The sequence below is a fragment of the Egretta garzetta genome, unplaced genomic scaffold (assembly GCF_000687185.1).
Source record: "Egretta garzetta isolate BGI_Z169 unplaced genomic scaffold, ASM68718v1 scaffold397, whole genome shotgun sequence".
NCBI classification, from domain to species: Eukaryota; Metazoa; Chordata; class Aves; order Pelecaniformes; family Ardeidae; genus Egretta; species Egretta garzetta.
In genome coordinates this window covers 3522994-3535822 of record NW_009260493.1, presented here as the reverse complement: position 1 = coordinate 3535822, position 12829 = coordinate 3522994, and the positions used below count along the sequence as shown (strand labels likewise).

Below are 12829 nucleotides of genomic sequence, written 5' to 3'. Positions count from 1 at the left end.
CCCGCAGCTCCGCCGCCGGTGCCCGAGGGCTCGCTCTGCAACGACGCTGCCGACAAACTTGTTAAAAACGCAGCATCCCGGCCCGCGGCTTTCCGACCGCCGACAGCACCGCGGCCGCCCGGAGTTGTGCGTTCTTGTACGGAGCCGCACAGACCCCCTCACCTGCGCTGGTGGTAGCTAACTGCTTCCAGGGAAGGCACTTCACAGCGTTAAGAATTTCCTGCGCAGGTACCGGTTTTGCGTGGTTATCTTGGGGTTTTGTTGCAGACTTGCACCCTTGGCAGGCTGAGGGCAGAGGAAGGGAGCATGTGCTGGAGTGACTTGTGGCCATTGCTGCATGTCCTGTCACCGGTCATCCTTGTGGAGATGCTTCCACCTTCTGCACAACCACCACTTACAGCACTGGAAAACCACAATCGGATCCAGCCAGGTCTTCTCTTCTCCAGGATGAACACGCCCAGTTCCTTCAGTCTTGCTTCCTATGGCAAATTCTCCCCATTTAACCATCTCTGTGGCGCTCCACAGGACCCTCTCCAATTTTTGGGTATCTCTCTTGAATTGGGGAAGACCACAGCTGGGCTCAGTCCTCTGTTGTGGACCAACACATGTCAAATAGAGCAGAATAATGGCATCCCTTGATCTGTTTCCAGGAAGGGAAGTCCAGACAGGTGTCACTAGTGCAGGGTGTGCAACGTGCAACAGGTGACATCGGTGTCTTTCTAGGCATCTCCACGCTGGGTTGCTGTGTGCTGTCCTGCCCTCCAGTGCCTGTAGCACCATCTCCCACTGTCCCCTCTCCACTCCCCCTTGCACCCACAGGCACGCTCGAGGGATGCTGCTGTGGCTCTGAGCAGGGTGCAGGAGCTGCAAAGCCCCGGGCCTCCCCCGGGCCATTGTGGGTGCAGAGCTGGCCACCCCGTGGCCTTACCTGCCTGCTGGGTACAGCTGCTGCGGGGGACACAGACCAGAGAAAGGGGTTTTGGAGGGGAAGGGTGTCAGGAGGGGTCCTGGCGGGGAGGTGGTGTGAGGGATGTGGTACTCTGGCTCTGAGCAGGGTGCAGGAGCTGCAAAGCCCCGGGCCTCCCCCGGGCCATTGTGGGTGCAGAGCTGGCCACCCCGTGGCCTTACCTGCCTGCTGGGTACAGCTGCTGCGGGGGACACAGACCAGAGAAAGGGGTTTTGGAGGGGAAGGGTGTCAGGAGGGGTCCTGGCGGGGAGGTGGTGTGAGGGATGTGGTACTCACACCCGGGCTCAGCTGGAGTGGCTCCCCCCACCACCCCCGGGCCCAACCCCTGCCTGCCAGAGGCAAGGCCTGTGCCGCACAGCCTGCGTGTCTGCCGGCATCGCCCTACCAAACAGGTGACAGCTACACCATAACCCCATATCCCTCTTCCCCTCCTTGCTCAGGGTTTTCTGCTTCTTCAGTGACCAACAGGATGTGAGGGGTTCCCTCCTCTGCCAACCTGCCCGTGTCTGGGGCTGAATTCAAGTACAGAGCTGGTAATGGAAAACTGCCAGCGCAGTATAAAGCTTCATGGCTGTATGGGCCCATAAAAACATAACCCGTTACAGCAAACTCTACCACAATACACAATGCTTGAGTTGTATCTATACAGTCTAATGAAGTAAAAATGCAGGGCGTACAATTCATTATTTGTTAATAATAATTTAAGAATACATAATAATGCCACAACCTACTTAAACAGAATAATTCAACACTTCAAGTAAATTTTCGAGCAATCAAACACAAAGCAGGAGTGACAAAAATGAAAATATTCCAGGTGATCACCTTCCTCTTGTAATGTTCCAAAGCCAAATATTCAAGTCAGCATTTGTTTGAATTTTTTCAGGAATGCTCCATGGCAGTCCTCTAGGTTATGCTGTCTCCTGTAAATACATGACAAAATAATCATTCAGTAATGAGGAATCCTTGAAACTAACATACAGTGTCAGCTGAGACATTCACAGTTGTCATGAATCATGTCACAAAGCCTTTTTATTTCCCTAGATAAAATTAGCTTGAAGTTATTTGTTTTACCTGAAGTCATGACAGGAGTCTACACCATCATAGGAAAAAAAACAATGCAAAATCTTGGTCCTACTGAAATTAGGGTAAACCTCCCACAGACTTCAATCCCTAAACCAGAGTTTAATTTCAAGCCTTCCAGTCATATGCATAAAAATAAATTCTTCTTAGAAACTTACAGAGATGTAGTGAGCATTGACAACCTTAATTTCATAATGTAACACATTTTGCTGGATGCTTTGAGGAATCACTCATAAATGAAAAAACAAGCACACTTTGTTGAAATACTGTCAACTTGACAAACAGAGGAAGAGTTTACCGGGGAATATTCCAGCTTTGGAAAGTGTCCATGGGTGTGTCTATCTGCAATCCGTACTGTGTGACTCCAGACACTCAGTTCTAACGCATTCATATTACCTCAAATCACAGAGTGGATTTGTTGGTGGTTACATCTCATTACTTCAGATTTTCAACTACGTGCAGAGAGAGGTCAACACCTGACACCTTCCAAGGGAGCTTTTCCCTGTAAGCAACAGCTGCCCTGGTTATCACTGGGCGTCCCAGCCCAGGCTGGAGGGAAAGCAGGGTCTGCCTGTGAAGCCACAGGTACGAGTTGTCCAGTGAGAAGTCTGGACATCCCTTTTGAGGGCATGAGATGTGGAACAGGTCTCCACAGGTGTCTCTTCAGATGTCATTCCTGACATCCCACTCTCAGTCTGGGATCTGGCTAGCTGGGTTAGCACACATCTCCTCTGACCTGCAGAGGGGACATAGCACAAAGCAGTATGGACAAGGTGGGACATTTTCCACAGGCGCAGCTAGCAAGGAAATGGTGTTGCAGCAATGGAGCACAGATGTACTTTTATGAGGGGGAATGCCCCACTCGCAGAGTTGGCCTGTCAACAGACAGACACGTGGCAGTGTAGACACATTTTGTCAGGCATGTCTGGTACCATTCCCACTGAACCAGCAGGAAAGGACAATTACAAAGAAAACTGAGGCTGGACTGTGGCTCCAGCCTCTCACCTGTGCCCTGGGAATCAGGAGGCTGAGGAGGACTTTGCCCTGGCAGAAATTCCCAGTGGCAGATAACTCTTTGAACTTGAAGAGCTTCAGGAACAACAGCTTTTGCTCTATTACTTGCTGAGATGCCCATCCAAGTTTTTCAGGAAAGGAGAGATTAACATGAATGAAAATAAATTTATCTAAGTGCTGTAGCAGCTACCTTTCAAAATAAGGACAGTAAGGGAATTCTGTTCTGAGAATGTTATCAAAGCACTTGCAAAGGTTGTTAGGATGCTCTCAATGTCCTACTCATGGCCTTCTAGCAGAGGGTGTGGGACAGCATTACTTTTCAACTGTAAACACCCCAGGTTTTTGATGGATTGGATTGTGTAGAAGGGGATAGAATTTCACTGCCATTCATAGCACTAGTAACCTCTCTCTTGACTCTTACAGCCCCAATTCAGCAATGTCAACATATGGAAAATGCGCTTTAATGCTCTATTGTTGCTTAGGTTCATCCTTCAGCATGGCTAGGGCACAATACTTGTAAATAGATAGGAATTTGTTTCTTCTTTCAGCTAAGCCATTCATTTCAATTTACTTGGTGACTTGCCTGCTTGCTACTCAGTTTCCAAATCCTCTGTTCCTGCTTGATCCAAATCTTCTAACTGGAAAGAGATGTGACGTGAAGGCTGCTCCTCAGCAACCGGTTGGTCAGTCTCTTCTTCCTCTGCGACCGGTTGGTCAGCAGCGTCTGTCTCACCAGCCACCTGGGGTGCTGCAGCTGTTGGTGCGGGCTCTTCAGCAGGTGCCTCTGTCTGAGCAGACAGAGGTTTATGGCTAAACGCATCTAAGCGTTTTTCAACCACTGTACAAATCAAGGCTGAAACAGAGAAAGCCACCATTAACAAACACAGAGGAAAACCCCTACAACTTGAGATTATTTTATATATTACTGACCTATAATTTCTTAAACAGGGAAAAAAAGCTGAAATAAATAACACTAAAAATGAAGGAATACTTTAATGAGAAAAACCATCCCTGCTGCCATAGCCTAGTTCCAGCCAAATGAGTGGTTTACACTGAAAGCACTGACTTGAAAGGGTTCACCTGGATTGTTTTGTTGATTTCCTCACAGCTGTTCCTCACTTCCGGAGCGGGTCATCCCGCCAGGAATAAGGACTAGCCAGACTGCACACAGCATGATGGTTTTGGCAGTGGGAAATACTGAAACTATGGGAGTCATCAAAAAATTTTCTCTTTCCAAAAAGCAGCTGTAAAGCACCTAATTCTTTACTATTTTTGCTGGTTAGCCTTAGTAATTTTTTCTAAACATTATACCCCTTTCAAATCAAAGAACACAACAACAAAAAAAATCAACACTCACTTTGATTTATGTCATTTAAATATGAAAAACAGAGGCCACCAACGAAGGAAGAGAAGTTTAACACAGAAGATAGGACAATGTACCGGTACTAAAAAGAGCTTCATTGTTAATTCATGGGTTGACTTCAGCAAGTAAAAGATGGAATGGTCATCTCTGAGAGGACAAACATAGACCCCTTACACTGTGGGTGCTTCCCTTGTAGTTTACAGTTCTTTTATTGGACAGTGACACAATAAATTCTTTAAGTAGCGTCTTCATTCAAATAGATTAAAAATAGATCCTTAGAGATTTTTCCTATGCTTCTGCGTAAGCAGGGGAAGAAGCCACCAACTATTTCAGCTGAGGCTATGTCTGCCTCTAGAAAACTTGGAGAATCTGATTTGCAGTTCCCTTTACAGAGATGATACTTTCTCAACAGTGGGTGATTGGGTATAAGTCAGGAAATACAGAGGGTAAATAGCAAATCAGGGGCTGCTGGTATTACTTATTGGCCTGCTTGAGCTGCTCCATGTGTCTTAGAACTGGTGCAAGACCATGATAATCTGGTTAAAAAATTAAACAGAAAGATTTAACAGGAATATGATAGATGTTCTCATCAATAGTGTATCCTGCAGCAATATTCTCCTTGGGATGTTTATTCAGTAGTCACACACAATACTTTCTTAAAAGGAGAGAAAATTCCCTCCCTTCTGAAGAGCTACATGAAGAAGGGATCCTTGAGCGTACATACCAGCACATATATCATAGGATAGAATACCTAACAGACCGGCTGTAATTATCCAAATTATACCCTAACAAAGGATCCTGGTTAAACTGAAAATAAACCCAAAGGAAACACAGTTATAATTCAAACCCAAAATCACAGCAGGAGGAAAACCATAGGAAGGAAAGATGTAACACAAGTATAAGTGGTTTGATCTAGGACCACCACGGTGGACATGCATTCATCATAATTTAGTGTCTGTACACAAGAGAGAGAGTTTACATTGATCAGTTTTTTCAACTACAGCCTCTGAAGACTGATTAATAAAAGAACCTGAATACTTAGCTTGCACTAACCCAAAAGATGACTGATATTTTTTCATCTATTTCAAAAGCAAGGACATGATTATTGACTGCTGGGGAAGGGCTTACCCTTCTTTTGATGAAAAGTGTTGGTCACCTGACTTCTCAGTCAGCCATGCCCTGTGATTACCCCTCTCTTCTCCTTTCATGGAAGATGAACATATTACTCAATAGCTCAGGGAGCTTACACAAATGAGTTTTGGGATACACACGTGGCTGTAGACAGGATGGGCTTTTCTGTTCCCACCGGCAAAATCGGGCACACTACAGAGAACAGCACAGCAACAATGGCTGTGTAACACACGAGAAATAAAAGTTTTATAGCAGAGAGAAGAATCGGTGCTCTTTAACCATTCTGCTCCTGCCAAATGTATTGCATCTCCCAGCATCAACATATCTCAAATAGTACAAAGCCAGTAGAGAGAGAGCAGTGTGACTGACACTTCTATTATTTCAGCCGAAAATTAATTGCCTAGATGTATGTAGTAGCAGTTTTCCAACATTAAAAATGTTTTAGTATAGTAAAAAAAAAAAACAAAACACCACAAAAAGCCACTGGTACTTGGAGTTCTTGCTAAAATGACACCTGCTACCTTAACCCAACAATGACCCTGTAAACGTGATATTTGTTCTGACTGGGGAAAAAAACAATCAAGAACATCAAGCAGTCCAGATTACCTTCCAGGATTTGGAAACTTACAGTCAAGCACTGTCCTCCCCAGAACCTTCCTCTCTAGTGTTTCTTCCACTTCTGTCATCAGCCACGGAAGGAATTCTGTCTCAATATCTGTAAGCATTCAGCACGAAGAAAGAACAAAAGAAAAAATGTGGTTTTATTAAGTATGAGCGACAGGATCTTGAGGGTGTTTTTCATTTTCTATGACCATTAAGGGATGAACATCCTTGCCAAAAGATACTTGCTTTGCAAGAACCAGATGAAATCTCCCAGTTGCTGTTGGGTTTCTTATCTTGCTACAGTTGTTGCAGTTTTTTATCCTGCCTCTGACTGAGGTTCCTCGTTGTTATGGACCCAGACTAGAGTCCTCTCAACTGCAGTGATTTTCAAAGGAGTCTGGCACCCTTGAAGGGCTAGCACAGATGAGATACACAGTAATGTTCTAGTGAGATGAAAATAACTATCCTGAACAAGTCAGGAGAATAACATTTCCTGCCTTGCTTTCCAAAGACGTCTGGCTTCTGGTCTGCTGAAAGCATTTGTTCCCTCTGACTAAAGAGCTCTTGCTTACTCATGTATTCCTCAAATCGTGCTCTTTGTACGCCGTGGTCCCAAAGCCTGCCCTGTTTGCAAAATACACTCAATTTTTGCATTTGCCCCATGACTCATCCTGGAGAGAGCATATCCATTCCCAAGCTGTGGTCTGGGCACCTGTGTGGGGCCTGGGGAAATGGGGTACAGCAAGGTAGCCCACAAGAAATGGTGCTGGTTCTAAAAGCTTGGAAGCCACTGATGTATAACTCTGAAATTATTTTCAGGGCCCAATTATAATTGATTATTTTCTCCATTGCTCTGATAATCATTAACAGAGATTCAGAATGGCATACAGATTTCTTTGCTTGTCCTATCAAAATACATTTACTTCAGTTTGGATCTCTCTCTGTGCTCTACCAATCCTACCCAGCCATTTATTTCTTTCCAATTCAAAAGCAGCTCTTCTCTTTGTAACACTGTCAGTTCTTGCTTATTCTTGACTACTTGTACAGATGACCAATAATGCCTGTTTTAAAAATCTGAGTTTGGAAACTATCTCTTCAGCCACAAATGTAAATTAATAAAGTCTTGCGACACTGATCTAAATCAAGGACAACAAGCTATGTTTTATGGTTGTTTTGACCTTTATAGTACTCAGTTCGCATATTAAAAAAAATAATAAAAATACAAACCTCTTTCTATAGGGTCATAAAAAAACCCACTGTCACGAAGATTGTTGAAGACTGAGGGAATGAGATCAGCCAGGTAATGCTGAGCAAATGCCCGAGCTGCAATTTTCTCTGTGGTCTCTTTCTGTTTCTGCAGCATTTGCATGTGCTGGAGTTTGCGACGTTCCTGTCAAGACAATATTGCATGTAAAACTTTCAGGCCTTTAGCTGTTACTCCTTTGATACAGACTTTGAAAAATGATCACAGTGTGAGAGTCATAAATAGCAAAGATAATCAAGACTACCAATACCTACTGTCTCTCAACTTTCACAAAAACTGCTCATGTGAACGAGTGCTTGAAAGCAACCTTGTACTTAATCTATGGGGTACTAAAATCCACAAGGACTAGAGGGAAACACGTTCCTTTGGTATACTTTTTCTGATTTTGGCAAGTCTGTAAAATAAGGGCCTTGTAGCTGACCAAACAAAACCCTTCTCTGACACCTTAGTATGCACCGATCTCATGACTCTTCGCTTTATTATTGCAGATACAGCCTATCATTGGCCTTGGAATGAGATGAAGTTGGGTCAGGATTTCCTGAACTTTTCATCTTCCCAATTTTATATCCTATTTGATGTTATGAGAGATTAAAACTCAAATTGGTCCAGGAAAACATGGAAAAAACCCTCAAACATGTAAGGCTGGTGAATAGAGAGTAATCAAGACTTGCCCTTCGTATTTACTAGATAGTACTAATATAGCTTAATACTTGGACATCTTGAGAGGTATGTGTGCACATACAGTAGGTGCATGCATGGAGTGTGAAAGACTAGGAGATGCCTCTCTTACTTTCAAGCTCTGTGACTACTCATTTATCGCTTATTATAATGAAAAGCGTTGAGTAACAGCAGCACCAGGTAAAAAGGGTACAGTTGGGTCTGGCCTCTCAATCAGGCATCCAGTACACCAGGTCACTGGAGCATGACTGCTCCGAATAAACACAACAGCATGGTGCTGGTGCTTGAGAGCAAATGGCAGAGTGCAGCTGTATGGCATCAAAATGCTTTATGGAATATTAAACTTGACAATACCCTTCCGGGCACATCCAGCTTATTTCACAGTTTGTCTTTCAGTACTGGAAATGGTTTTCTCTCTTCTGACAAGCATTCAGACAGGCCTGTTCTGCTGTTAGAGAGTCCTACCTTCTCCTCTCTGTATCGCCTGTCCTGCTCTTCCAGGCGCTGTACTTCAGCAAGCTCTGCATTACGCAGCTCTGCATAGGCATGCTGATGTGCCCACAGCTGGGCCAGCTCTTCTTCCTCCATGACTTCCAGCAAAGCTTGCTCAACTGTTTTCCCAATCAACACTTCCAGGATTGGCTTGACTTCAACGTCAAAGTCAAACAACTGAGGACAGGAGTCAGTGAAACAGAGATAAACATCCCATGATCACATCACCCAGCATCTTGGCAAGGAGAAAAGGAGAATGAACAAAGCCCTTGTGCTGAAGGCAGGCCTGAGAAGTGCAGGTGGCGGGGGCAGTGTCAGCTAAGGCAAGAAGCATGAATGCAGCCGGGGGCTAAATGATGACTGGGCTGGAGCGAGGCACCACACACCCTCCCACAGCCACTGGGGGCGGCTGGCAGGGAGAAGCAGAGCACTCACCTGGGCCTTATTTCTGCTCACCTTTGTGTTCCCAAGGCCTTCTTGGGCTGGACACTATTTCTACAGGGGAGAGAATTTCTCAACGTTGTAGTTCTTAGCTGAGAGCAGCAGAACCAGTGCACATGGAGAATCACCTTCCTTAATTTTGCACTTCACCTCACAGCAGATACCAGGGATTTTTTATTTTTTTTTTGCATGTTCTGTGAGGATAAGTCCTTTTCTGTTTCTGCCTCAATTTTGCATCAGAAATGTGTTTTGTATAGGAGATATGTTTTGACAGCACTTGTGGACCTGACTTCACTTCATACCTCTCCTTCTTCTATTTGCGTGGCCACATCTTTTCCCGTTTTGGCTGGTATGAAGAGTGGAGTGGGTGGTCTGTCCAAAAATGCATCTGTTTGACACTCTGTATCAACCTCTATTATCCGGTCACTAATTTCTTCCAAATACAGTTCTAGAAATAAAAGCACAATGAATGCTGTAAGTTGGATTATTTTTATTTTAACTCTCAACTATTTTTGATGACTCTACAGGATGAATTATATTCAGAGTGTGACAAAATGTCTTCTGTAAAGTTTAAAAAAAAAAAAAAGACACCTCAACTTAAAACGTAGATCAGTTTGCTGCATAGACCATCTGATGCCACATTCTCTGTAATGTCTGGTGCACTTCCTAAAAGGGCATTTCACTTAGCAGGTTTCAACAGTCAGCGTTTAGGCCATTTCAGCCCACCTTGCAGAATAAACAATTCTTGACAGAGTCAATGGGTTAGGACAATTTCAAAAAGGGATAATGATTGCCTAGCCACTAACAGGTAATATTGAAAACATACATTTTTCTCCATTGTATGTGGCAAATGAGAACACTGGATTGGTTGGGTTTAAAGAGTGATATTCTACTTCTGGCCCCACCAGAAGTGGCTTTGAGGCAACCACACATCTATAACAACATGTGCTTGATTTGAATTATAACTCTCTGTCTCCTACTGCAGAGATAAATAACCTGGCTCAGATAATAAGATCTGTGGAATATTTAAAATTATCTGCACTAGTCAGTGGGAAGGATAAGAGACCAGGACTTCCACACTAGACAGCAGCCTCCTGCACCCAACAGTATTCGAATGGTGAAAAGTTCCCAGTTCATAAGTCAGTCCAATCTGAAATTATTTTCAGAAGGCACAGCAATACATTACACTCACCTCAAGATTACCCCACTGCCAAATTTTGGTTTTCCTACAAATAAAATTGTTTTCCCACAAATAGGGCGGTTTCCTATTCTAAATTAGGGTGCATCCCCCAGTTTTTAACACTAGTTTTGTTCTTACATATGACCACACTCTTAAGCAAAAATTTTAAAACCCCTCAATTTTAAGCATATGTCGAACTTCTCTGATGATACTGGAAAAGGAAAGAATAAATGAAGAAGTCTTGACTGGTGTCCGAGAATATACACTGAAAACTGAAAAACAGAGCCTCTGGGAAGATGTTACTAATCAGCTAAGTTTATTAAATACAAGTAAAAATGAGGGGTTGTAATGGAAAGGATTAGAGAACCTCTGATTCTAGAATTCTGTGATTTTGACCTTAACCCTATGTGATTCTACCAACTGCATCACCAATTTAGTAAGTGAATATAGATCAGCAAGTTTTTGTTTTCAGACGAATTAAAAAAAAAAAAAATCAGCCTTTCACCTGTCTGCACATGAATATGCTCTCTGCCTTCCACAGGCTCAGGTGTTCTTGGTTGCATTAGCTCTTTTGCGCGCTTTCTAGCCAGTGCTCTTTTCCGTGCTTCCCTCTGCCTTCGAATCTCAAGGGGACTGGGTTGGGTACTCTGAGCAGGGATGAAGAAGAAAAAACCTCAACAAAACAGAATACACTTTGCACTGGGAAATGATACTAATTTCTCTCTACAGGAAAATGAAGGTGGTTGGTTGATTTTAATGCTATAAATCTAGCATTTTGCATTTACTTTTCTGGGTCCTGACCCTAAATTTTCAGTTACCTTAAAGACTGTAGGGCATGAAACTAATACAGTATGCCAGCTGCCTACAGGCACATACTAACGGCATCTCACACTAAGAGCAATCAGTTGCTATTTGGAAGTGGATATTAGCTACGGAAATTTGTGAGATAAAGTATATTAAAATGGCATGTTCTTGCTGACAAGTGAGAGTTTCTAGTAAAGCTTTAAGAAGGTCAAATGGACTTAAATCCACTTATATTATCAACAGAAATTTTTGCTAGGTAAAAATTATAGGTTTTTTATTGCTGATGAAGCAAAAGAAACCCATACTAACTTATATTCAGTACTGTGTCTGTGGATTAAAGTGAGCACCACTTTCACACTTCTTAAACAGAAGATATGTGAAATTCACTCTAAGAAACACCTACTGAACAACACAAAGTTATTTCCACAAAGTAGCTTTTAAAAATACAGACTGCTTTAAACTCCTACAGGATCAAAGTATCTATATAGAAATACTCTCTGAAAATAAACTATCACTAAAACATTTACTCTGTATCAGGATAAATAAAATACTTTTTCTTCCACACAAGCAGCTTTTGCAAATAGCTGGACCATCTAGCTCTGCTTCTTTAGTAGGGCAAGCCAAAGCCTACCCCAAAACCTAATTTCCCAAGAGCTGCTCTTCTTACTGATAACACCTGTGGATGCATGCGGTAACAGATGATGCAGCAATGACTTGTGCTGAGTATCATTACACTAAAGAAATGGAGGGAAAGAATAATCAAGTGCTTAATGAGAAAAAAATAATCAGAACTATAGAAGTTCATGGGAAACAAACTGCTTTTAAAGAAAGGCTGAAAACAGTTGCATGCTAGTTTAACTGGAGAGCTTGTGACTGTGTGAAATATTTAAAGTAAAATCACAACTTCAGTGGTTAAAATTATTAATTGTTTTCCTGCCCTGCCTATTACTTTTCAACAAAGCTGTAGTACAATCTACATAAAAAACGTACCACGGGTATGACTTGAAGGGCATAAGTGTTGCCACGCACCACTCTCCTGTCGTACATGAGGTTGGTGTAACGAACAGGTTCCTTCTCTCTGCAACATCGAGCACAGACAGCTGCAGTTACAGAGCTGCAACCCACACGCTAATGCCTCATCAAGCTGTCTTGGTTTTGGCTGGCATAGAGTTAATTTTCTTTCTAGCGCTGTGTTTTGGATTTAGTAGTAGAAGAATGTTGATAACACCCCGATGTTTTAGTTGTTGCTGAGCAGTGCTTACACCGGTCAAGGACTTTTTCAGCTTCCCCAGCTCTGCCAGGGGCACAAGAAGCTGGGAGGGGGCACAGCCAGGACAGCTGACCCCAGCTGGCCAAAGGGCTGTTCCAGACCGTATGACATCATGTTCGGGGGGAGTTAGTGGGGGAGAGCAATCACTGCTCAGGATGGGCTGGGCGTCAGTCAGCAGGTGGTGAGTAACTGCATTGTGCATCACTTGTTTTGTATATTCGGTACATTCTCTTACCATTATTATTGTTATTATTTTCCTCTGCTGTTTTATTAAACTGTCTTTATGTCAACCCACGGTTTTCACTTGTTTTCCCGCTTCTCTCCCCCATCCCGCTGAGGGAGGGGGGCAGTGAGCGAGCAGCCGCGTGGCATCCAGCTGCCTGCCGGGTTAAACCACGACACAAGCCAGGGCGACTTCGACAGGCCAGAGGTGCGAGTTCCCCCAAAGGATCCCCCTCCCCCGGGAAGGGCGGCGGGGAGGCTGGGATGAGGGCGAAGGAGCGGAGGGCGGGCGGGGTAGCGGTGCCCCTTCGGGCCGCCTA

General features: G+C 43.8%; 1 protein-coding gene across 1 annotated transcript in view; it reads right to left on the bottom strand.

Annotated features, from left to right (window-relative positions):
• Positions 1-3651: 3651 nt before the first annotated feature.
• Positions 3652-12829, bottom strand: part of RSPH3 (radial spoke head 3) — a 10854-nt gene continuing 1676 nt past the window's right edge. Inside the window, exons 2-9 of the mRNA XM_009644246.1 lie at positions 12703-12826; positions 12008-12088; positions 10719-10860; positions 9336-9481; positions 8566-8769; positions 7386-7548; positions 6184-6270; positions 3652-3914 (exon numbers count right to left, since the gene is read on the bottom strand). Of these exons, the coding sequence (XP_009642541.1) occupies positions 3652-3914; positions 6184-6270; positions 7386-7548; positions 8566-8769; positions 9336-9481; positions 10719-10860; positions 12008-12088; positions 12703-12826 (1210 nt within the window). The remainder of the gene's footprint in view (positions 3915-6183; positions 6271-7385; positions 7549-8565; positions 8770-9335; positions 9482-10718; positions 10861-12007; positions 12089-12702; positions 12827-12829) is intronic.